This window comes from Pristis pectinata, chromosome 3 (assembly GCF_009764475.1).
Source record: "Pristis pectinata isolate sPriPec2 chromosome 3, sPriPec2.1.pri, whole genome shotgun sequence".
In the NCBI taxonomy this organism is placed as follows: Eukaryota; Metazoa; Chordata; class Chondrichthyes; order Rhinopristiformes; family Pristidae; genus Pristis; species Pristis pectinata.
In genome coordinates this window covers 120,020,675-120,047,349 of record NC_067407.1, presented here as the reverse complement: position 1 = coordinate 120,047,349, position 26,675 = coordinate 120,020,675, and the positions used below count along the sequence as shown (strand labels likewise).

The 26,675-nt window shown below is 39.4% G+C and overlaps 1 protein-coding gene across 1 annotated transcript in view; it reads right to left on the bottom strand.

Moving 5' to 3' along the window:
* LOC127568011 (tetratricopeptide repeat protein 7A-like) overlaps positions 1-26,675 on the bottom strand; it is a 180,820-nt gene that overhangs the window by 80,185 nt on the left and 73,960 nt on the right. Inside the window, exons 11-15 of the mRNA XM_052011257.1 lie at positions 25,316-25,420; positions 14,086-14,200; positions 12,905-12,962; positions 8,438-8,510; positions 248-408 (exon numbers count right to left, since the gene is read on the bottom strand). Coding sequence (XP_051867217.1) covers positions 248-408; positions 8,438-8,510; positions 12,905-12,962; positions 14,086-14,200; positions 25,316-25,420 — 512 coding nt within the window. The remainder of the gene's footprint in view (positions 1-247; positions 409-8,437; positions 8,511-12,904; positions 12,963-14,085; positions 14,201-25,315; positions 25,421-26,675) is intronic.

The window sequence follows — 26,675 nt, the reverse complement described above, 5'->3', positions numbered from 1 at the left end:
GTCATCCAATGTGGCAATTCATCTCCACAACAGCCCCAGTGCATCACCTGTTTCTCGCAAACATTCCATACTCATCATATGCCATGTCTTGTACTACTCATACATGTTATATAAATTATTACTTTCAGGATGAAATCTACTTTGGCCCTCATTAAGCCACTGGCTCCTAGTTACCATTGATAATTGTATGAGGGAAGGTATCAATCACAGATAATGGAAAAATGTCCACAAATATGAAAGAGTATACCTGAAGTTTTCAGGGTATTCGTTGATTGCCATGTCAATAACCTCCAAAGACTGTTGATAATGTTTTTGAGCAGAAAACAGAAGTGCCAATAAATGGAGAGAATGCATGTCATCATTCCTGAGTTTAAGGGCTATTTGTAACAGTTCAATAGCTTCAGAGATCTGCAAAAGAAACACATATTTAATATAACTGCAGCAGCACTTAAAAGACCTAGGTCTACTAACTTCTGGATTATCAAAACCTGTCTTGGAATACAGGAACTAACTTTGTTCTCTAATTCACCTGTCACTTGGCATTGATTTTCTTTTTTTCCAATCATTCTTCCAAATGATATTTCCTTTAGCCAATCAAGGGAATAAATGCAGGAAAGAAACTCTAATAAAGAGAGTAAATTTAAAGCAGTCTGTAAGAGGGGAATTGAGAAATATGTCTGCTGCCACTTTGCACAGCACAGAGGAGATAACGGCAGAAGATGAAAGTGAATTGAAACAGTTGCTATTTGCTAATTCACCACAGATAACAGTTATTGGTAATATAGTTAATTCAAAAATAAGGAGCTGCTCAAAACTGCATTAAGTGTGCATATGCAGAATTGTTGGGAGGGGCAGGATGGAAGAGGGAAAGATGTATGAATCAATACAATTGATTTAATTAAAAAGGAAGGCATTGCTTTATTCTCAATCAAACTTCACTAAATCCTAATCAGAAATTTAAACATCATTAACAATACTGCTTTTAGAAATAGCATACAGGGTAGAAAGGTTTTTTGAAAGAAGAATTTATCATCTGTGAATCAATGTCAAATATTCCTTTTAATAGTAATGCAAGTTTAAAGAAAAAAATAAGGAAAAGCAAAGTTCATTTTTAAAAAAAAAAGGAAGAGAAAAATAAGGGGAAGACTGATACATCAAAAACAAAGTGATTAACCTAAAGAAAGAGAAGACAGGAAATTGTGTCAGAAAGAGAACATAGAATACAGTGCCTTTTTCATAAAACACCGTCACCACAAGCTGTGAGGAAAAATATTTCATATCTGGTCCCCAAGAGGATACATCTTAATTAATTTGGGTTTGAGAAGAATCTTGTTATAGCCACTAAATCAGGTACATAATCAGAAAAGATCTGTTCCAAATTATGCATCCATCAGGCCGGTCTCCAGATATCTGGCATCTTGCCAGATCATAGTTGCAAATCCCAGTGCACCCAATGCCAAGTAAAACATTCAGAGCAGGTGATGAGAGGTAGTTAGATTACGAAAAGCATTAATATACTCTTGCTGGGAATAGCATTTCCCATTTGACAATACGTGACCTGGCTAATCTGACTTTAGCAAACATCCTCATTTAATATTCTCTTAGATCCATGAACACTACCTCATTATTCCTTTTCTTGCACTCTATTTATTTTGTAATTTATAGATTTTTGTCTTTGCACTATACTGCTGCCACAAAACAAATTTCATGTCGTATGTCAGTGATAATAAATCTGATTCTGTAATGTTCCTAAGAAATTGTTTCAGAGTTTCTGGTGTTCTATATTTGTTAAAACCAGCTTTGTGGTGGACAGAATGTTATCCAAACCTAGGGAAAAAAACTGATTGCTCTTCTTACTTTAAATATAAATATGTGTCACTTACAAATGTTTGTTTCTAGCTACTGCACTGGAGATAAGCTGGCTAACACAAAATAGAAGAAAAAAACTGAAACTAAAAAAAAATCCCTCTGCACCAACAATTTTAATCAGTGACTATAAAGATGTGTGGCAGGGATCCATAAAGACAGCAAACTTTCTCCCATTCAATCCTTGGGCAAATTCAAATAGAAATAAAGGGACTTTGTACTTTTCCCTGGCTCAAGATTACAATCAGCCATAAGTAACATTCGTGTATCCTGGCAAGAACAGCATCAGCCTTGACTGTGATGGTCCCAAGTCCAAGTTGAGGTTATTGTCAAATACACAAGCACAGTGAGGTACAATGAAAAACTTGCTTTCAGCAGCATCACAGGCACGTGGATTCCGACAACATACAGAAAATAAATTGTACATAAATTATACAGGATGGTGAAGAAAAAGGCTGTGAAAAACAAGATATTAATGCAAAAAAACCAATTAGAAACAAATCCATTATAGTGCAAGAGATGATCTGTAATGTTCTGCTGCTGAGGTAAGATTACGGTTGTGCAGGTCAGTTCAAGAACCTGATGGTTGTAGGAAAGTAGCTGTTCCTCAACTTAGTGGTGTGGGACTTGAGACTTCTGTATCTGTACTCTGGCTTCTGTATACATGTATATTCAGGGAATGGAGGGGTACAGATAAAGTACAGGGAGAAGAGAATTTAATTCAGCATCATATTTGGCGTAGATATTGTGGGCTAAAGGGCCTGTTCCTGTGCTATATTGTTCCATGTTCAACCTCCTGCCTGATGGTAGCAGCGAAAAGCAGGCACAGTCCAGATGGTGGGGATCCTTGATGACAGATGTTGCCTTCTTGAGGTAGTGCCTCCTGTAGATGCCGTCAGTAGTGGGGAGGGCTGTGCCTGTGATGGACCAGGCTCTGTCCACTATTGTCAGCAGCCTCTTGTGTTCCTGTGCATTGGAAGTGCCATATCAGGGATGATACAACCAGTGAGGATATTTTCTACGGTGCATCTGTAGAAGTTAGAGTTTGGTGGCATGCTGAATCTCAAACTTCTAAGAAAGAAGGTGTTCCATGCCACCTTTGTGATTACATCTATATGCTGGGCCCAGGACAGTTTATTTGAGATATTAACATTCATGAATTTGAAGTTGTTAACTCTCTCTATTGCCACCCCACCAATAAAAACTGGCCTGTGGTCTCCTGACTTCCCCTTTCTGAAGTAAACAATTAGTTCCTTGGTTTTGTTGAAGATATGCGAGAGGTTGTTGTTGTGGCACCACTCAACCAGGTGTTCTCTCTCATTCCTGTACACTCACAAGATCATAAGACAAAGGAGCAGAAGTAGGCCATTCGGCCCATCGAGTCTGCTCCATGAGCTAAACTAATACTATTCCTATCTAGCCCCAATTTCTGGCCTTATCCCCATATCCCTTGATACCTTGACTAATTTGATACCTATCAATCTCCTCCTTAAACGCCCCCCCCCCCCAATGATTGGGCCTCCGCAGCTGTGTGTGGCAAAGAATTCCATAATTTCACTACCCTCTGGCTATAGAAATTTCTCCTCATTTCTGTTTTAAACCAGTATCCTCTAATTCTAAGATTGTGCCCTCTAGTCTTGGACTCAACCACCGGGGGGGGGGGGGGGGGGGGGGGGAACAGCTTAACCACATCTACTCTTCCAGTCCTTTCATCATTCTAATTGTTTCTATGAGGTCCTCTCTCATTCTTTTGTACTCCAATGAAAACATTCCAACAGCCGACAAACGCTCATCATAAGTAAGCCCTTTCATTCTGGGAATCATCCTCAAATCTTTTCTGAACCCTCTCCAACATCAGTACATCCTTCCTAAGATAAGGGGCCCAAAACTGCGCACAGTACTCCAAATGAGGCCTCACCAGTGCCCCATAGAGCCTCATCAACACTTCCTTACTTCTATACTTTATTCCCCTCGAAATGAATGCCAACATAGCATTCGCTCTCCTTACTGCCAATCCAAACTGGTGGTTAACCTTTAGGGTATCCTGCATGAGTACCCTCAAGTCCCTTTGTACTTCTGTACTTTGAATTTTCTCCCCATCTAGATAATAATCTGCCTGTTTATCTCTTTTTCCAAAGTGTACAACAGCACATTTCTCAACATTGAATCTCTTCTGCCATTTCTTTGCCCATTCTCCTAAACTAAGTCTCCCTGCAACCTTCCTATTTCTTCAATACTCCCTACTCCTCCACCTATCTTGGTGTCGTCTGCAAACTTAGCCACAAAACCATTTACTCCATCATCCAAATCATTAATGTACAAAGTAAAAAGAAGCGGCCCCAACACCGACCCCTGCGGAACACCACTAGTAATTGGTAGCCAACCAGAACAGGATCCCTTTATTCCCACCCTTTGCTTTCTGCCAACCAGCCAATGCTCCACCCATTCTACTATCCTACCTGTAATTCCATGACATCTCATGTTATTAATCAGCCTCTTGTGCGGCACCTTGTCAAAGGCCTTTTGAAAGTCTAAATACACAACATCCACAGCCTCTCCCTTATCCACCCTACTTGAGATTTCCTCAAAAAAAACTCCAATAGGTTGGTCAGGCGGGATCTTCCCTTCACAAAACCATGCTGGATTGGGCCTATCTTGCCTTGCACCTCTAGGTATTCCATAACCTCATCCTTGAGGATCGATTCCAATAACTTTCCCACCACCGATGTCAAACTAATAGGTCTGTAATTTCCTTTATGCTGCCTTCCACCCTTCTTATACAGAGGAACTAGATTTGAGACCTTCCAGTCCTCCGGAACCATGCCGGAATCTATTGATTCCTGAAAAATTATCACCAATGTGTCCACAATCTCTGAAGCCACTTCCTTCAGAACCCAGGGGTGCACCGCATCCAGTCTGGGAGACTTATCTGTCTTTAGTCCATTTAGCTTCCCGAGTACCTTCTCTCTAGTAATCTTAACTGAATTCAGTTCTATCCTGAGACCCCTGACTATCCGGTATATTGCTGATGTCCTCCACAGTGAAGACAGATGCAAAATACTCACTTAGTTCCTCTGTCATCTCTTTGTTATCCATTATAACCTCTCCCGCACCATTTTCAATTGATCCTATATCAACCTGTGTCTCTTTTACTCTTCATATATTTAAAAAAAACTCTTGGTATCTTTTTGAATGTTATCTGCCAACTTCCTTTCATAATTCATCTTTTCTTTCCTAATGACCTTCTTAGTTTCTTTCTGTAAGTTTTTAAAAGTTTCCCAGTCGTCTGTTTTCCTACTAATTTTTGCTTCCTTGTATGCCCTCCCTTTTCCTTTTATTTTAGCCTTCACCTCTCTCGTTATCCACATTTGTGCCATTTTTCCATTCAAAACCTTTTTTTCTTGGAATATATCTATCCTGCATTTTCCTTATTTCTCGTAGAAATTCCATCCATTTCTGCTCTGCCGTCCCTCCAACTAGCTTACTTTTCCAATCAATTTGGGCCAGTTCCCCTCTCATGCCACTGTAATTTCCTTTGTTCCACTGAAATATTGACACATCTGATATCAGCTTCTCCTTTTCAAATTTGAAACTGAACTCAATCGTATCGTGACCGCTAGTTCCTAACGGTTCCTTTACCTTTAGTTCCCTAATCACCTCCGGTTCGTTACACAGCACCCAATCCAAAACAGCCGATCCCCTGGTGGGCTCATCAACAAGCTGCTCCAAAAAGCCATTCTGCTAATTCATTACACTCATGACTGTGTGGCTCAATACAGCTTCAATGCCATCTACAAATTCACTGATAACACCACTGTTGCTGGCCAAATCATGGGTGGTGAAGAGAGTAGAGCAGGGGGTTAAGCATGCAGCCCTGAGGTGCACCTGTGTTGATGGTCATTGAGGAGGAAGATGTTGTTACTGATCCGTACTGATTGAGGTCTGCTGATGAGGAAGTCAAGGATCCAGTTGCAAAGGGAGGTACAGAGGCCCAGATCTTGGAGCTTGGTGATAAGTTTAGAGGGGGCGATTGTGTTGAAAGCTGAACTGTAGTTATAGAATATTACAGCACAGTACAGGCCGTTCAGCCCATAATGTTGTGCCAACATTTTATGCTGCCGTAAGATCTACCTAACCCTTCCCTCCCACATAGCCCCCCCACCATTTCTCTATCATTCATAGTCAATGAATATTGACATATGTCTGACATATGTGTTTTTTGTTATCCAGGTGGTCCAGAACAGAATAGGGAGCCAGTGAAATAACATCTGCTATTGACCCACTATCGCAATAGGCAAATTTAAAGGGATCCAGATTATTTGAGGCTGGAGTTGATTTGTGCTATAACCAACCTCTTGAAGCACTTCATTACAGCGGATGTAAGTGCAACCAGACAGTAGTCAGAGGCAAGTCCCCATGTTCTTCCTGGGCACAGGTATTAGAGATGCCCCTTTCAAGCAGGTGGGAGCCTCAGACCACAGAAGCGAGAGGCTGAAGTTGTCCTTGAATACACCAGCCAGGTGGTCTGCACAAATCTTCAGTACTTGGCCAGGTACATCATCTGGGTTAGATGCTTTGCGTGGATTCACCCTCTTGAAGGATGCTCTGACGTCAGCCTCAGAGACAGATCACAGGGTCATCAGGAGCTGTGGGGGCTTGTGCAAGTATGTTGCTGTTCTCCCTTTCAAAGCGTGCATAAAAGGCATTGAGCTCATCTGGAAGTGATGGTTCGTTGCCACTTATGCTACCCGATTTCACCTTGTGGAAACTGATAGCATTGCAAGACCTGGCTTAGCTGTTGAGCATCCGTCTGTGACTCCAGTTTAGTCCAGAATTGTCTCTTTGCACTTGTGATGCCCTTCTGGAGGTCGTACCTGGACTTGTGGTTGAACAGTCTTCTGGCACTAACCATCTCACGTGAGGGGAATTTTAGTTCATGAGGAGCAATAGAAATGGGGAAAATAAATACCTGAATTTGTTCATTGAAACATCTCCACATGATGAAAGCTGTACAAAGTACTGTCATGTAGCAAACAGAATGCTGTAACTAAAATATTTACACCTGGGCTGATAAGTGGCAAGTAACATTCACACCACACAAATGCTGGACAATTACAATATCCACAAGAGAAAATTCAGTTTTTACCCCGACATCCAATGGCATTACCATCACTGATTTCCCCACTATCAATAACCTGAGGGTTACACCAGTGACTAGAAACTGAACTGGAGTACCTACTTCCACAATGTGGCTCCAAGAGTAGGTTAAAAGCATAGAACCCTGCGACAAATAACTCTCCTCCAAACTCCCCAAGGCCCATCCACCATCTACTAGGCTCAAGCCAGGAGTGTGATGGAACAGTCTCCACTTGCCTGGATGAGTGCAGCTTCAATAACACTCAGCAAGCTTGACACCATACAGGGCATAGTAGCTCGCTTGATAGGCACCCCCATCCACTCACTCCACCACCGATGCACAGTAGCAGCAGCAATTTGTACCATCCACCAAGACTCCTTAGCCAGCACCTTCCAAACCCAGAACCTCTACCAGCTAGAAGGACAAGGGCAGCAAAAGCATGGGAACACCACCGCTGGAAATTACCCTCTGAGCCATACACTATCCTGACTTGGAAATACCTCACTGTTCCTTCACCGTCGCTGGGTCAAAATCGTGGAACTTTCTCCCTAATAGCCTTGTGGGTACACCCACACCTCAAGGACCGCAGCGGTTCAAGAAGGCAGCTCACCACCACCTTCTCAAGGGCAGTTGGGGATGAATTATGGATGGGGTTTTATTTTTATTTTATATCATATCAATACATGATTGTTAACATATTTAGAAATTGTTTTACAAATGTGAAAAATTGTTGCAAGTACTGCAAATTCATAAGTAACTCCCACAGTACAGTATTTCATCTGACTGTTTAGATTTACTGTCACTGTGAATCACTTGTGACCAGCTTAATAAAACGGAACCTTGACAGGCTTAAAGCTATGGCTTTGTTTACCTAGTACATTTGATGTGGGCAGCTGTGGGTTGCAGTACTCCCTTTTTTTCCTAGGCAATAGTAGCTAACTGGTTTAAGAAACACAATGGCCTAGAAATCACTCCATGTCACTTATGCAGTTTTGAGAGTCCTATTGTTCGTGAAACTCAAATGAAGACAGAGAACTCAAACACGAAGTTCATAGAAGTGTTGATGGGTTTCCCTGGCAATGTCAGGTTCAGCACATTTCCTACTGATGTGTTGCAGGTTCTCAGTTGTTACAATGTGAACATATGATCTTTAAGCCAGCTCTTAAAGGGACATAGAAGCAGCACTCTTCCCACCACAGAGGAGTGCTGCTTCTATGTATGTCACCATGTATGTGTGTCATTTGCATGAACAACTGCAACATAATTTAAAATAGAGCTCCATAAACACATGGAAGTGCCAGACACTTTCAGGGTTCAGGTTTCTGTGTTTAAATTATTGTTTGCACATAAAACTTTGTGCTATACCATTGCCTGAGGGGGTGGGGGTTGGAGAATACATAAATGGGACCAACAAGTAATAACTGGAATACTGACCTGCCTGTTGAATGCCATCTGCAAGGATAGGTACAGGGCAATCCGATGATCATCAGGATCCAAACTGTGGGCTCTAGAATGATGGTACATAGAATCTTGATAAATTATGCTGGTAAATAAAACCACACTAGAAAAGTTCAAAAACTCAATACAAGAGGAAAACAATAAATCAAGATGAAATTTTCATTTCTTCCAGAGGTCTAATTTGATGAAGTAATAAAACCTAGTTACACAGCAACAATTTTGAGATGATTTAATTACAAGAATAATACCTTTACGTGAGCATAGTGACATTTTTAAATTTTGTTTAAAAATAGTCCAGTTGCCAATACTTTGAATTTAATGTTAAATTAAAATCTGCCAACCATAGCACACCAAATCTGAATATTACAGTTAATGTCAATGTCTGGTCTGTCTGACTCATTTCCATTTATAAAGCCACATATCTGTAAATGGCGATGAACCAAGAACAGCATACATAACAAAAAATTCATTCCATGTCCCCCACGCTTGTTTTGATGAAGAAGTGAAAATGAAGTTCTTTCAGAAAATTACAGAATATTTTTTAAAAAAGGTTTCCCTGTATCAATTTTGTTTCCTAAAGCCAGAATTTATGTGCACTCATTTTGTACAAAGCAGTTCTTTCTCTTCTCTCTCAAGTGTTCTTACAACTATAAAACTGCTGAATATAACTCCCTCACTGGTCTCAAAGGTAAATAGCCACACTAAGTCCTCTTAGTTAGCTTATACACATCAAAAAGACAATGGAGACAAGAGATTGCAGATGTAACAACAATCAAGATGTTGGAAGAACTCAGTGGGCCAGGCAGCATCTGTGGCTGGAAATGGACGATCAACATTTTGAGTTAAGGGTAGATCTGGCTGAGTAGCTAAGCTGTGATGCTCAGCATGATTTATGCTCACTGGTGACATAACTGGATAAGTTCCAGTTTCATGCATATTGATGTAGGGAGGCTTCTGAACTTGGACTTTTGCTTGTGTCTGTGTACTCCAAAATAGGGAAAGTGGAATGTCCCAAAAGGGAGATCACAGAGTCCTAAGGCTCTTAATCATGGTAACTTCACACCCAACAGACCAACATTTAAATACAAGTGATACTGCTGGAAATTAAAATCCTGCCTTGAAGATCTTGAATAACCATCTTACTGCCACCTTTGAAAATGCAGCTAAAATTACAAGGTCTGCTGATTTCAGCAACAGTTTACTGATCTGAAGGGAACAAAGCAACCAACAATGTGAAATGATTGCTAGTAACGAGAGCATTTCACATCATCTCACCATTTGACAAACAATCATTATGCACACAATTTCATCAACTGAAATTAGTTGGGTATGAGTCATTTTCAGTCACTCTATCTGGAAACAAATCAAACCAAATTTTCTTAAGTAGTTTGTATGTTCACAGGTTTTTAATCATGATAAATGGTTTAATATTCTTATACATTATATGGTTGGGTGTTGGTGGGAGGGGACTTGGATGACAATCAAATATTGAATTTTAAGAGAATTTTTATGTCAGACCCAGAGATCATTGCTTCCAAAAGCCTTGGCAGAATACATGTGATGACCTTTAATAGAAATCTGTATCAATCAATTTTAAAATAACTATGATGTTTTACTCAGGTTTCATCCTCCATCTCGCATAGAAAAGTTACAAAACAGATGGAGGGTATTTAGCCCACATTGTCTGTGTCAATTGGGAAAAAAACTCTGCAGCCTAATGAAAATTGAAAAAACTGCAGACACTGGAAATCTGAAATAGAAGCAGAAAATGCTGGAAAAACTAAACATGTCAAACAGCTTTTATGGAAACAGAAACAGTTAATGTTTCAGGTTCATCTTCCGATAAAGCATCCCAGTACAGACGCGTTAAATGCTTCTCTTCCCGTAGATACCGATAGACGTGAGTTTTTCCAGTATTTTCTGTTTTTACCTCCAGCGTCTTTCCAGGACTGATCTGGAGGCAGTTCTTCTGGGACACATCCCAACACTTTATACATCTGATGAGGATTTCTGCCTCTACCACCCTTCTATGCAGTGAGTGTCAGACCCCGATCACACATTTCATCTCATCCTTCTGCAAACTAATTTAAATCTATGCTACCTGGGCTTTGACTACTCTGCTAAAGGAAATGTGTCCTTCCTATATATTCCAAATAGGCCCCTCATAATTTTGTGTACCTTAGCCACCTTTGTTACGAAGAAAATATCTCTAGATTATTCAAATCTTTCATCAAAGCCACAATTTTCCAGTTTTGGCAATACCCTTGCAAGTCTCCTCTGTACCCTCTCCAGTGTAGTCACATCTTTCTTGTAAGATGGTGACCAGAATTTATATGGTATTCAAGCTGTAGTTTAATAAATGACGTATGCAGTTCTAACATAACCTTCCTGGCCTTAGATTCTATGCTTCAGCAAATAAAGGAAAGGTCTGTTATTGCATTTTTAATCATTTTATCAACCCATTTCCTGCTACATTTAAGGATCTGTGGATATACTCACTGTTCTTCTACACTACTCCCATTTATTGAACACCCCCTCACTTTGATGAATCTTCCCAAATGCATTATCTCACACTTCTCTGGATCAAATTCCAATTGTCACTTTTCTGCCTAACTCACCAGACCATCTATGTGTTCTAAATCTAAATCTATATCTTCTAAAGTCTTCCTTCTCACAGACACCCACATAACAAGCTTCTTTATCATGCCCTCTAGATTTATACCTATATGATTAACATGTATTAACTACAAAAAAAAAACAAGGGAGAGAATACGGTGTCCTGTGGAACACCATCAATACCAGTCTTTGGCCATAAAAAGTATCCATCAACCATTTTCTTTTGTTTTCTGCCACTCAGCCAATTTTGGATCCAATTTACCCCTCTCTCTTAAATCCCATTGGCTTTTACTTTTATGACTAGTCTGTCAAGTGAGGCCGTGTTAAAACCCATTACCATGGGGGCAGGAGTAAAAGTTCATGGGCAATAGTGGTAGGACACTCAATAGTGAGGGGAAAAAAACAGATGCCTCTGTAGCCATGGGCGTGATTCCAGGATGGTGTTCTGCCTCTCTGGCACCAGCATCAATGATGTCACAGAATGAAACAGGCAAGAGGTTGTGGTGCACATTGGAACAAATGACATAGGTAAAAAGAGGGATGAACTTCTGCAGCATGTATTTAAGGAGCTAAATTGCAGATTAAACAGCAGGATCTCTAAGGTTGTAATTGTTGGATTTGGGTGCCATGTGGTAATGAGTACAGGGCTAGGATAGGTCAGATGAACTTGTGGCTAAAGGGGTGGTATGGAGGAGAAGGTTATAGATTTCTGGATCACTGGGACCATTTATGAGAAAGGTGGGACCTGTGCAAGATGAATGATTGAACCTGAACTGGAAGAGGTCCAACATCCTTGCAGGAATGTTTGCTAGTATGTGAAATTGCCCTAATCCCCAACATCTCCCAGCCACTTCTCCAGCTACACTAAAACATTTCATACCAAACCTACCGATCTCTAAGTTACTGCCTATGCCAGTTGCCATCTCTACATTTTGCAGCCTCTCACTTCCTTTCAAATGGTTATTTTAATAGCCTTGGGTTTCCCTGCAATACATCAAACCCACCTGAAAGAACAGGAGTTGGTAGGCAAGCTCAGTGGTCATGCCCCTACACCTTTGTTCTACTGACCTTCTCTTCCCTCCTATGGCTTGCCTGGCAACTTGTCCCTGTCCCATACTTCTACCTCCTCAGACCATCTGACCTTTCCTTCTCCCTTTCATTCCCTTTCTTCTACCACCTTTCAGCTTCTTTCCCCTGGTCCAGTTACCTCCCAGCCATCTAGTCTTTCTTGATCTAAGTGGATTCCTATGCATAATTTCCTAGGAGATTGGCAATCCCATACTAACATTGTTAAGTATGCTGCATTTACATCCTATACAGCCTTAGTTTTAATAGTGGAACACCAAAGAATATTTAGCTCACAAATTAATATATTCAGAATATCTATGCATGGCCAAAATTAAATGCAAACATGTGCTTCTGGAAAAATTACCATGCAATATATCATTGCTGAAAGTACCTCCATATAAAATTGCAATATATCTGTAATAAACCGAGAACAGTTCACAGCAATTCTTATAGGAACTATAAACTATTAGGAAAACAGTCTTACTGTGGTTTAATGTATTCATACAGACCAACAGGCTACTTTGATCTAGTTTTAGAAGTTTTAACATGTCAAAAACTAGAAATCTTTGTTTTATTTGAGAATATGATTCATCAGGTCTACACCTACAATTTAGCTGCTGTTGGGTCTAACAGTGTAATATGAATGAATTGCTAATATTCAGCATTAATGCTAGCTTTGTTCTACAAAATGCCAACAATGTGTTATTTGATCTCTCAATTCTAGTTTACACCAACTTAAAATCAAATGTACAGTCTTACCTTCTCAGAGCTTTCAAAGCTTTCTTATGGAGGTCATCTTGGGTGCTCCTTAATGTAGCTGTAGACAGATACCACAAAAGGTCAATCAGCATTACTCATCAAATCAAAATGAACTAAAAACTCTGAAATGGCCATGACCGATTCTTTCATCATATCATACTTCAACTAAATAAATGATGACTGTAAAGACAAATTTATTATTTTACTGCTTAATAAAATATGGTTAAAAATTTCTTTGTGTATAATACGCATAGTTTTTTGAGAAAGGTTGATTACTTGATAACTTTGCTCATCTGTCCTTTCGCATGTTCTTAAGAGGGGTAAAAAGAAAGCAGAACACTGGAAGAACTCATTGGGTCAAGCAGCATCTGAGGAGGCAAAAGGTACAAGTCGATGTTTTGGGTTGAGATCCTGCATCAGGACTGAGTGCGAAGAGGAAAGATGCAAAAATCTTTTTCCCATGGTAGGGGTATCAGAACCAAGAGAGCAGAGGTTTAAGGTGAGAGGAGAGAGTTTTAAAGGAGATTTGAGGATTAAGTATTTTGTTTTACAGAGAAAGTGGTTGATATCTGGAATGTGCTGCCAGAGATGGTAGTAGAATTAGATACAATTACTACATTTAAGAGGCAACTAGACAGACACTTAAACAGCCAAAGCAAAGAAGGATACAGTCCTAATGTGGGCAGAAAGGTTGGCAAGGAAGTGATGGGCCGAAGGGCCTGTTTCTGTGACAACTTTATGACTGTTACAAGTCAATGACTATTTCAGGTTGATGACCTTTCAACAGACCTGGTCATAAAACAGAAAACCTTACAGCATAATGACCTTGGAATTGGAATTGTTTTATTATTGTTACATGTACTGAGGTACAGTGAAAAACTTGTCTTGCATACCATTCATATGGATCAATTCATTACACAGTGCATCGAGATAGTACAAGGTAAAACAATAACAGAATGCAGAATAAGGTGTTACAGTTACAGAGAAAGTGCACTGCAGGTCATAACGAGGTAGATTGTGAGGTCAAGAATCCATCTTATTGTACTAGGACGATAAGTCTTTCATATTGTCCAATACTAGTCCATCTTATCGTCCGATATACCTTGGAAAGGTGTATTGGTGAACATGAATAATCAATATTACAGAATGGTGAAATGCACACCCAACTTAAATTAACCTACCATCTGTAGCTTGGAGACTGTAGACCAAACCTAGGCCCAGATAGCCTTTGGCAAGAAATTCACCAGCTTCCCCCATGGTGGTTACAGTGGTGCAAAACTGCTCTCCTTCTTCCAACTGTAAACAGACAGAATATAATCATCAAAGAACACAAAACCAGGTGATTATGTTACATATTTCAACCAGTGCTAGAAAGTTCATGCCTTTCAGGATTTTATACCAGCATTTAGGCATTATGCCGTTCAAAATAAGGTACTATGCAATGAATCTGTAAAACAAATTTTTCTTGAGGAAGTAAAAGCTTATAAAGAAGAAGGTCTTTACATTGCTGAGAAGTTGGCTAATCTAAATGCTATGAGAAAAACTCTCCAATGACTAAAACCAGATGCAAAAAAGCATGGTTGTGGTTGCTACAAGTCAATCATCTCAGCCACAGGATATCAGTACTGGAAACCATAGAAACCATAGAAAAACTACAGCACAGAAAACAGGCCATTCGGCCCTTCTAGTCTGTGCTGAAACACTATTCGGCTAGTCCCATTTACCTGCCCCCAGCCCATACCCCTCCAGACCTCTCTCATCCATGTAGCTACCCAATTTACTCTTAAAAGTTAAGAGCGAGCCCACATTTACCATATCAGATGGCAGCCCATTCCACACTCCCACCACTCTTTGAGTGAAGAAGTTCCCTCTAATGTTCCCCCTAAACCTTTCCCCTTTCACCCTAAAGCCATGTCCTCTCGTACTTATCTCTCCTAATCTAGGTGGAAAGAGCTTACTTGCATTAACCCTGTCTATGCCCCTCATCATTTTATAAACCTCTATCATATCTCCCCTCATTCTTCTCTGCTCCAAGGAATAAAGTCCTAACATGCTCAATCTTTCCTTATAACTCAACTCCTGAAGACCCGGCAATGTTCTTGTAAATCTCCTCTGCACTCTTTCAATCTTACTGACATCCTTCCTGTAGTTTGGCGACCAGAACGGCACACAATATTCTAAATTTGGTCTCACCAATGACTTATACAACCTCACCAAAACATTCCAACTCCTATACTCAATACTTTGATTTATAAATGCCAGGATGCCAAAAGCCTTTTTTACAACCCTGTCTACCTGTGACTCCACTTTCAAGGAATTATGTATCTGAACTCCCAGATCCCTTTGTTCCTCCGCACTCCTCAGTGCCCTACCATTTACTGTGTATGTCCTCCCTTGATTTGTCCTTCCAAAATGCAACACCTCACACTTGTCTGCATTAAATTCCATCTGCCATTTTCTGGACCATTTTTCCATTTGGTCCAGATCCCTCTGCAAGCTTTGAAAGCCTTCCTCACTGTCCACTACACCTCCAATCTTAGTGTCATCTGCAAACTTAATAATCCAATTTACCACATTATCGTCTAGATCATTGATATATACAACAAACAACAATGGCCCCAACACAGTTCAGTGATTCAGGACCAATCATCTTTCGATGCTTCATCAATGACTTTCCCTTCATCATAAGGTCAGATGTGGAGTGTTTGAAGGTTGCACAATATTTAATTCCATTCACAATTCCTAAACTCATGAATTATTCTGTGTCTGCTTGTCATAAGGATGCAGGCATGGGCTGATAAATGACAAGCAACAATCATGCCACACAATGACCGTCTCAGAAAAGACACCTGTCCTTAACGTTTAATCCTAGTGTCACCATTCCAGCCATAATTGCTGTGGCCACAAAGTCAGGTCAAAGGCTGGGTGTCCTGTAACAAATGACCTGCCTCTTTACTCCTAAAATGCCTTTCCATCATTTAAAAGGCAAATGTCAAGGATGAGATTGAATATCTTCAGTTGTCTGGATGCATGCCAGTCCAACGGCAGTCGAGCAGCTCAACACCAACCAAACCAAAGCAGCCTGTCTGATTGGCATCCTCATCTATTACTCTAAACATTCACTCTTTATATTGCCCACAGCACCACGGTTGGTATGTGCACCATTTAAAAGAGGCATTGTATTAACACCACAAGCGTACTTTGACAGGAGCTTCCAAACTCAAAGAACAAGGTCACTGGGTGCATAGAAACACCACCACCTGCAAGTTTCCTTAAATGTACACACTAACTCAATTTAAAAAGGATAACTGCTGTTCCTTTAACACTACTGTAACTCCCTACCCCACAGAATTGTGGGAGTACCATCACCAGACAGCCTGCAGATGTTCAGACTGGCAATTTACCACCACTTTCTCAAGGTCACCTCCTCAAGATCTTGTCAGCTACACTCACATCCTGCAAGTGAATAAAAAGTCTACTTTTTCATCCATAGCTTATATCTTCTCTTGTACTTAGTTACTTTATTTAGAAAGGTTCCTTTCAGAAAGATGGCTCAGAATGGCTTCTGCAACTGGGAAGTTAGCTTAAATGCTTCTGGCATTGACTGAAATGTATCAGCAAAAAGCCAGGGAAGGCAATATTGTTGATTACCTAAAGGCATGAGCAAATGAGAAAACAATCAGCTAAATGGTGGAAACAACTGACATGTCTCACCAAGCTATTAAGTAACATGACAATCGAAACAGATGGCCTTCAGCTGGCAACTGCTGTGTATTGTTCATAAAACCTCATGACTGGATCTCCTGTTTAACCTTCCATGAACTGGTTCAAAGCCCATTTTATTTGAATTCCCTTTGGCAGCTGGCTGTAACTACTGCTTTTGTAGACAACTAACTGCTTGCTCACAAACCTGTTGGCTAAGTTGTCTTGTGCAGAACTGGTGATGTTACTCTAAGTTTTCAAGGCTAAGTGGTAAAAACACAATATATAAAAAGAATAAACAGATTTACAGAAGAACCAGAACAATTCTTGGTTACTATATACATAACTTTTCTCCATCAACATCGAGTTAGTGTGTTTATCTATGAGGGTTAACTCTTACACTGAGAAGAAAAAAGTGCCCGAGAATGCATAGTTATAACAGAAGTTAACAAAATTATACGCAAATAGCTCTTTGGCCTTGCCCCTCCCCATCTCTACAATACTTTCCAGTCCTGTAATCCCTCAGAGATACTAGTACTCCTCCAGTTCTAACTTCTTCAGCATCCTCAATTTTAATGACTACATTTATGGATGTCAAGATGCCAAGAGCCTAAAACCCCAAATTATCTCACTAAACAATGCTGCTTCTTTCCTTTAAAACTCTTGTTAAAATCTATCAGCTTGATGAGATTTTGGTCAGCATTGCCTCCTTGCACTACTGTGTCAAATTTTGTTTAACAATGCTCCTATGGTGCATCTTGGAACATTTTACAACATTAGGATACCATATAAATACAACTCAGATTAAAATCCAGTTAATTCAGAATAAAAATCAAACTAGAATGTAATACTATTTGCATAAAAATCTCAAAATGCCCAGTTGCAATCAGTAGCAGGTCTCCACCAGTAGATTTTTGATACATTTACTTTTTTATTAAATATGAATTCACACAAAATGACTGGAAATTTGAACGCAAAATTATTCACTTCATTTGTTATCATTACTAATTCAAATACCAGCTTTTTTTAAATTCCAGATTACACCAGGTTATGGGTCAACTACTAAATAACAGTTTCAACTGACTGCTTCCACCTCATTAAATTGAGCATTAGTCAGCTTTACATTTTTCTTGTTTGAAACTGAGCCAGGTTTAAAGTCAAAAATCCTTTTTAATCTTAATAGTCCCCTTAGGTTGAATAACACAGAGAGGAAGGTAAACATTTTTCCCAGGTTATCTGTTAATCCTGTATTTGGTGTGGTCACATACGTGCCACTCACTTTGTGACATGTATCTACTCCCTGCTTCCAAAAGATTGCATATCCTAGCTGTAGGCAGGAAAGCTACAGTCCCAGTTTCCATAGCAACCCTTGGTATCAGAACAGATGCCATAGATATTTAAAAACATGTCTCTCCCTATACCTAAAGAAGGCTTGAGACATTTGGGGTTCTTAATACATTCAAAAAATATTCAAGAACCCTCTGGTGAGAAGCACACAAATTGTGTAACACAATTGATTTATTGGAAAAATCAAATTTCTCCTCCTAAAACTAATTATTCCATTTTAATACCTTACAGAGGAATGTCAATCCTTACCCAGATACTGAGTATCAACAAGCTACTCAGCCACAGAGTCATTTGCCCCAAATCTTGACATTCAGCCCCCCCACCCCCAAATGAAATGTACACAAAATAATTTTCAAACAATGTACAATAGTCTGTATGGAATGTTTGAAATCATATCATGACATGAAATTAAACTGTCCTACTGTGATAGTTTATACTTAAAGTATTTTATATCACTCACAATGCAGTCAACAGCAAATCCCCAAGAGAGGATTTTCTGAAAAAATGCACAGTACTGCACTGCATTGACAAAGCTGCTTTTCAGCACATTCACAGCAAGGGTGAACCCACTCCACTATGAATGTTATTGCACTGTGATTCAAGTACAGCAGCTCAAGCTGTAAAGCGGATTCAGCAATAAAAATAGTAAACCCTGGAAATGGACATCAGGTGCTAAAAGTGCACGATAGGTTACGTTTCAGGTTACACTGAGTGGCCCAATGATGTTAATGTGAAGGAATGACAGACACGCTGAATATCTTAAATGAAATTTCATGAAATCAAAGGATGGTGAGAACAGTAGAGTTAAAATATTAGTTATTTACATGATTTATATTACAGTTTTACCTTTTGTCCCCTTTCCCCAAATCCAACCCCCTTCCTTAGGATTAATTCTAGTAAAGTGATTCTCATCTCTGCCAAAAATAGGTCCTGCCTAAAAGGTTGGTCGAATTTTTCTTTCACATGATGCTGAACAACTTTTTGTATACTTGCTTCAGTTGATGGATTTATTTCAGATTTCCTCTTTTACTTTCTGATCATCATTTCAACATGCTGTGCTGATTGGGCAAGAACTGCGCCAAAATAAATTATCACATTAAGTACAGAGCTGATTAGCTTTTGCTGCATTTGTGGAGCTAAGATGAACTGAAGCTCTAAAATAAATGAATAAATAAACACTGGGCATTTTTTATTGAAAGAAAATTAATATTTCTTAGTGTGAAAAAAGTGGGGAAAGATAACCTACAATTACTCTGCACATTTAGACTGCTCTGAGCAAAAGGTAGGACAGGATGAGATCATTGAGGATATAAAGAGAAATTACATCTTTGAAGTCAATGCTGCAGTTCAGCAATCATTCTTTCAACATTTATTATCACTTCCCTTCCATCTTAGACTTTATTAAAAACGTATTTCTTCTGGTAATTATCTGTCTCTATTTCATCAAAAGCTCTCAATTAAGGTGTTTATTTATTCATAATTTGACAGGCTGTACCAGTCAGTTACCCTATGGGAAAACAGCAGAAAGATTTCAGAGGAAACTGCTTCTATGGATGAAAAAAAAATGGGTAATACGCAATATCACATGCAAAACTTGAAAACTATACAACGCACAAAAAGTGCTGGAGGAACTCAGCAGGTCAGGCAGCACCTATGAAGGGAAATGAACAGTCAACGTTTTGGGCCGAGACCCTTCATCAGGACTGATTCAGCATTTTATGTGTGTTGCTCCAGATTTCCAGCATCTGCAGTTTCTCTTGCATCTTGGAAACTATACAGATGTGTTTTAAAATCTATTTAATGTGCATGTTCTATCCACACCCTTCACCTCAACACTATCCCAAAAACCACAATGCCCACAGACTCCCACAGCTATTTTGACTACATCTCCTCCCACCTTACTTTCTGTAAGGACTTCATTCCTCTCTCCTAATTTTTCAGGCTCTGTTGCATCTGTACTTGTGGTGACACTGTCTACACCAGTGGTTCCTAGATGTCTTTCTTTCTCCTAAATTCTGAACTCCACCTTGGTGACAGAGCTCCCAACCACAACTGTTACATTTCCCACAACTCTGCTCCCGCCTCCTCTATGATCAACCAAAATCTAGGAAGGGTTCTCATTGTCCTCACCTTCCTTCAGATTTCACATTCAACAGATCATCCTCTATAGGTTCCAATCCCTTCAATTCAATGAGATACCACCACCAGGTGCATCTTCCCCTCACCACCCTTATCAATGTTTCAAAAGGTTCATTCCCTCCACAGCACTCTGATTGATTCATCCATCTCCACCAATGACTCCCCCTACTCACGTCGCCTTGCCATGAAACCACAAGAGATACAACACATTCCCTTTTATCTCTTGGATTCCCACTATCCAAAAAGCCAAACACTCCTTCCAGGTAATACAGTGATTCACTTGCAATTCTTCCAACTTAGTCTACTTTGGTGTTCACAATGCGATCTACATTGGAAAAATTAGCACAGAATGGATAACTGCTTTGCAGAATGTCTGTGTTCAGTCTGCAGTTCCACTCCATTCCAATTCTACTCTGACCTTGTGGTCTTTGGCCTCTTACGTTGTTCCAACAAAGTCCAACATAAGCTCAAGGAACAGCAGCTCATCTTCCAACTAGGAATGTTACAGTCCTCGAGATTCAACATTGGATTCAACAATTTCAGGTAACTAGCCTTTCTAGTTTGTATTAGAACTGGCCAATTAAGATGTATATCATTGAACTGTAATGTTACTTCAATTTTTTTTTCATCTGCATAGATGCGACCTGACCTGCTGAGCAATTACAGCATTCTTTTTTATTTCAAGCATCTGCAGTGTTTCATAGTTCATCTCACAGTTTTTCCCTCATTGAATTCTTCCAACTATCATCTCCTCTGGACAATAAGCTGCAATTAACAAGCCTTCATTGCCTCATCACTATTTGTGTTATTCAGTCCCTCATGTTCTCCACCCTATCACAGACAATCCCTTTGGTTTCTCTAACCATCCCACTTCTCTGCACCTTAAAACACATTTGATTTCCAACTGTTCCTAATTGCAATGAAAGGTCATCAAACTGAAACGTTAGCTGTTTCTCTCTCCACAGATGCTGCCTGACCTGAGTGTTTCTAGCATTTTCTATTTTCATTTCATCTCAACATTGAGGCACCGCCAGGTGGAAAATTAATGAGGCCCAGATATCCTGTGCAGCATCATTTTAATACATTTCAATAATTAATTAATTCCTCAACCAACTTTTTCTTTATCAACTGAGGCATGAATTGAACTTCTAATCTTTTAAATCATAGCAGTTCTAGGTCTATTGGGAAGAAGTCTTACTAACAGATCTGGATATTATCTTAGTACTACAAATTAGAGTGAAAAGGCCATTGCCATGATTTCAGTGGTAAACTGAAACTCCTCTGGATACTCCTTGGCCTTAAAACGCAGCTATGAATTTAGTAATTGCTTCTCAAAGGTAATATCTTCAGGTGGTCAGCCAAGACCCATTTAAAACTTTTAATTTGCTCACTTAACTTAAAAAAAACCAAATTGATCTGTGTAAAACTCGCTGCCTCTGACTGATTCACCAGATCAGGTGCAGTGTCACTGCTAATTTTTAAGACAGTTGCTCTCCAGTGTCACAGATATGGAATGTTTCACAGCAAGGAGAGTTAACTCCTTCCAGCACTGCAGTGCAGAAGTCAATAGCACAACCAAGATGAGAATTTAGGCCCAAATCAAAACTTCATTTTAAGTTACAGGTAATTATATGTGCCCAAATCAGGAAGACTGCAGTTTCAATCCCTTGTCAACACTGAATTCATTGACATCACATACCATTTCAATGGATATGGCCAAAGGTGAAGTGAAGACTTATATATAGTACCTTTTGTTTACTGCAGGCTCCAAAGAACCTTACAACCCATTATTTTTGAAGTTTAGTCCCGGTAATGTCAGAAAGGTGGCAGCCAATTGCCTGCGCAACAAACTGATAAAGAACAGACTTCTTTGAAAAAAAATGTTGTTGACTAGAAGATAAATATTAACCAGAACACTGCTCATCTTTGAATTATTACCACAGGATCTTTTACATACAAGAGAAAGTAGGCTTGGGTTGCCCATTTAAGACAGAAAAGAGGCAAAATATTCTCCCTGAGAACTGAGTGTCTTTGAAACTCTCTTCCTCAAAGGGTGCAGAGTCTTTGAATGTTCTTAAGACAGAGATAGATAGTTTCTTGATAAGTAAGGTGGCGAAAGGTTACTGGGGATAGGTGGGAATACTGAATTGAGGTTACAATCAGATCAGCGATGGGAGGAATCAGATAATCTTATTGAATGTCAGAAAAGGTATTCCCTCTCCTATGTTCATCTTACATTCATCTCAACTGAAAGATGATGCCCATGGAACCATTCTTCAGCATGATTCAGTACCCTGAGGAAAAAAGTTAAAACTTAAGACAAAAATTAAAATGCTTCAAATATTAAATTTGACACCCAGAGCAACTTAAAGGATTACCTCCACTGAAGTGGACATTTATAGTTCAACTGTTACATGAAATTAGTCCTGAAACCAAATTCTCAACAATGCATGCCCACATGCATGCTCATCACACTCACACCCAGACTTATCTGAAGAACAGCAGCATTTATAGATAGTGACCACTGAGGATTAACTTTCCACCTGAATTGTGGGACTGAGGGGACTGATTATCAATGTCCTTCTGGATTCTAAATGTTCCAAATTAACACAAAGCAGAGATGAAATGAGGGATGGGGATAGAGGAGGCAGAAGTAAGTGCCAAAACTACATTTTTCTAAAGTTATTTACCAAGAATGATATTATCAGACAACTAATCACAATTGAAACATATTCACAAAATGTCTGTTTCACTCCCTGCTACCCACTGTAATAAGGATAATTAATCATAGATAGTAATTACCCACTTCTCCCACCACCTTTCCTGACCCACCATAAGCTTTTAACAACCTTTCACATTTGGAAGTGCTGACAAAGGATATGAAAGTAGTATTTCTCCTTGAAGGTATCAGGAGAAGGTACGGCATTACAGCCACTGCTTGATTATTCCACAGAAACTTCATTAGTGCATGCAGAAACCAATGCAGATCCTGTCAGTAATAATTAACTTTCCTGACACTGACTGCCACCTCTGCAGCTCTGCTGATACACCCATTTTAGACTCTGAACTCTACATGATTAAAATAGATGAAATGCTGACTACACATTCAGCTGAGCCCCTCACATTCCACCGCAGGCAGGGGAACAAAGACAGTTTGCCAAATTTTTAACTGCATGTGGTTCAATTCTCCCTTTAGTACTTATAGCTAATCTGTTTGCTGGCTAGAGACCATAGAAATGCCAGCATTAGTAAGAGGTTTATAATAAACAAAATGACTAAGTCAGATTTATGATGGTTTTCACAAACTTTTAAAAATTAATCATTAAAATCAATGTAATTTTGAACAGACTTCATAAAAATTGTTTAATCCAAACAAAAGCACACTTGATCTAGATCTGGAATTTCAGTTTATTAATTCAATATCTTCCTATTTCCCCAATATTCACATAATCTCCATTCCTTCCTCTGCCTTGATGCCTTCCCAATTCCTCCTCCTAAAGAATGTCAGTGCAATAAAAATGCCAATACTTTAAACTTCTCTTGATCTGTAAAGCTTGAACCATCAAATGTGTTGCACAGCATGCATTGTCTATCAGATTGTGTTAACTGCACTAACACAGACAGTCTTTTGAATGGGTGCAGGGTTGAATGACTTCCATAACATTATCCTTATATCCTTGGAAAAGGTCTCTGAATTTTTTCTTTGACCCTAGAAAAGCACACAAAATCAATTTCAAAACAACAGACATCCTCATGGCATCCCTCAAAGAGTCAATGAGTACTTTGCTTTCTTAGCCAAGTATGATGAGGGAAGTGTTACCAAAATGGAGTATGTGCAAACATTACACACTGTTGCTATATTTATCAACACAAGTGGATGTCTTGTGAGTGAATGCTTAGGTTGGAGGATGTGCAACCACTCAAGCAACCATGCCATCTGCATAAAAATGCTACAGTGCACGCTGCAGAGAGAAGATTCAGTCCCTGCAAAACTAGGTATCATCTCCCCCTGCTGGTCTCTGTCATGAGATAGTGGAGCATAGTGGGGTCAATGAATAGACAGTCCTTATACAACACTGAATGGAAAAAGTGAGATGTTGCAAATATCTCCATTTCCAGCTCCAAAGAATAGGTGCTTATAATTGTGTCACCAAAGTCACCTTGACAACCACAGGCAGTGGTATACTGGCCCTGTTCTAAAGCTGCAGTTACCGTTGTGGTTACAGCAGGAGGAAGATTTCAGTGAAGACATCCTTACTGAATTGTTTGACATTTTGCATATCATCCTTCCGTGAAATTCAGTTGGGAGAACTACCTGAACACCCTGGGCAGATATGGCTTCCTGCAAAGGTTCCTGCTCCCTCTTCTTGCAACTTGTTTACTACTTCTTACCCCTGCTCATTCTCCTAATCATGCTATCTTCTAAAGGAAAATACATACTCACTTCACAGAATGCTGGAAGAACTCAGCGGGTCAAGCAGCTTCCATGGAGGCAAAAGGTACAAGTCGACATTTCAGGGCAAACCACTGCAGCAGGACTGATTGACTTATGTGGGGCAGATCCGATGGTGCAGGGCTCAGACTCAAAATGAGGACTGATGTGTGGCGAGGAGGAGAATGTAAATTAGTCTCGTGGTGTGGTTGAAACCAGCTAACCCACACAGAATAAGAGGCTGAATCCAGCACAGAAAAGGCCTTAAGTCAAAGTCTAGCCACAGTGTAGTGGGGTTGGTAGGCCAGGACTCTGTAGGGTGGTGGGCCAGAGCTCAGGATCAGGATGAGGTGTGTATTAGAGGAATATGCAAATTAGGTTGATGGTCAGGTTTGAAACCAAATAATCTGGAATAGATTGGAGGTCAAATATAGCGCAGGCAAAGCCTCAACTGAGATCGGGAGGGGCTGAAAATTGGAAGAACTGGAACTGAGTAAATTGATGAGCACATACGGATAAACTCGGATGCTGTAAGAAGTGGAATTATTATTTATTATAAAAGGATTACAAAAAGGTTACACAGAGTATTGTTTACTAGATTATTCACTTTCTTTTCAGCTTTACTTTCTTAAAAGAAAACAGCATTTTCTAAGGATAATCACTACTTACACATTGCAGAATACCATATAAAAAATACCAGACATGATTCCTTCACTGTAATGCACATTAGTTTCCTGTCTCTAGCTACTGATCTGCAGTACATAAAAGGATTAGGGGAAGGATACACTTACCCACCGTAGAGATCCAATGCAGACCTTGGCAGCCATGAGTGGTATGCATGGATCTTTAGGACGGAGTTTTGCACATTCTCTGAGAGCAGACACGGCCCATGTTAACTGAAAATTAAACAATAATAATCTAAAATTATTTCTTCTCATTGGTATATTTTGGTAACTTTCAGAATTTAGCTTCACATAATTCAAGAAGGAACATTAATAAATCTGTTCACAAAAAGCCACAGAATATAAAGCTCAGCACTATTAATCACCATGAAAGCAATACCTATGTAAAGAGTGACATTTGTTAGTGGTTAGTTGTTCCAATAATTGAATGCATCCTTTTTTCTGGTTCATTTTTCTTTAATTTTCCTTTCCCATCTAATGTGGGGGAGTTATTCTGGCATACTTTTCAACAAGTAACAGCTGTCCTTTGGTGCACTTTGTCCAAATTACTAACCTTCATGTCTGTGCCTACACAGTTGACATTGGTACATTATACAATAATGGGTCAGAGGCAGATTGGGGTAAATGGGCTGAGAAATATCCCAGACATGCCTAGCCCCATCCTCATTTGATTATACATAAGATCTAACAAGTAGAAATGTATGACAATCAGGGGTAGGATCCCTGGACTAATTGGCTAGAGACCAGACTTCTTCCTTGCTTCATTGAGCATTATATTCAACCTGAATAATGAGCTCGTGTCAATGTTATGTAAGAAATTAAAATAATTGTTAACATCCTGTTGTTGAATTTCCTAAACTTTGCCCATAAGCTCAGTAGGAAATTCACAGAACCTTCAATGAAATGGCATAATCAGTATTTTACACAGTAATTCTCCAGGGATGTACCAATTACTCAGCAAAATTACATTGGGAATTGGGTTAGCCCCTGTGGTATCTAGGACTTGGATAATTATTAGTAATGACATCATCTGATCAGCTAACTAGGATTTTCTACAGTTGAACTAAACACTAAATTGCTATGACTTATCTTACAGTGATTCACTTGATTTGTAAGAATTATTGGTTTTGTGAGGAAATAGAACTGACTGCTTCAAGCCTGGTTCACAAACAATGTTATCACAGCAGTACTCTAGTCAAAATATTCCAAAAAAGTTAAGGAGTAGTGATAGACAGAAATGAGAGGCTGTTAACATTTAATTATAATATGTTAAAATGGTTTGACTTCTTTTAAAAAGAGGTAATGACGACATCCAAAATGAAAACACTCATTAGAGTGGATATGTTCTTCCTATTTCAAGAACTTTTGATTGATGTAGAATTAACACATATTAACCTTCAAAAAGTGCTTTATAGCAAAAAGGAGGAAAATAAATAAATCCTCCTCATCAGGGATCCAGTTCAGCTAG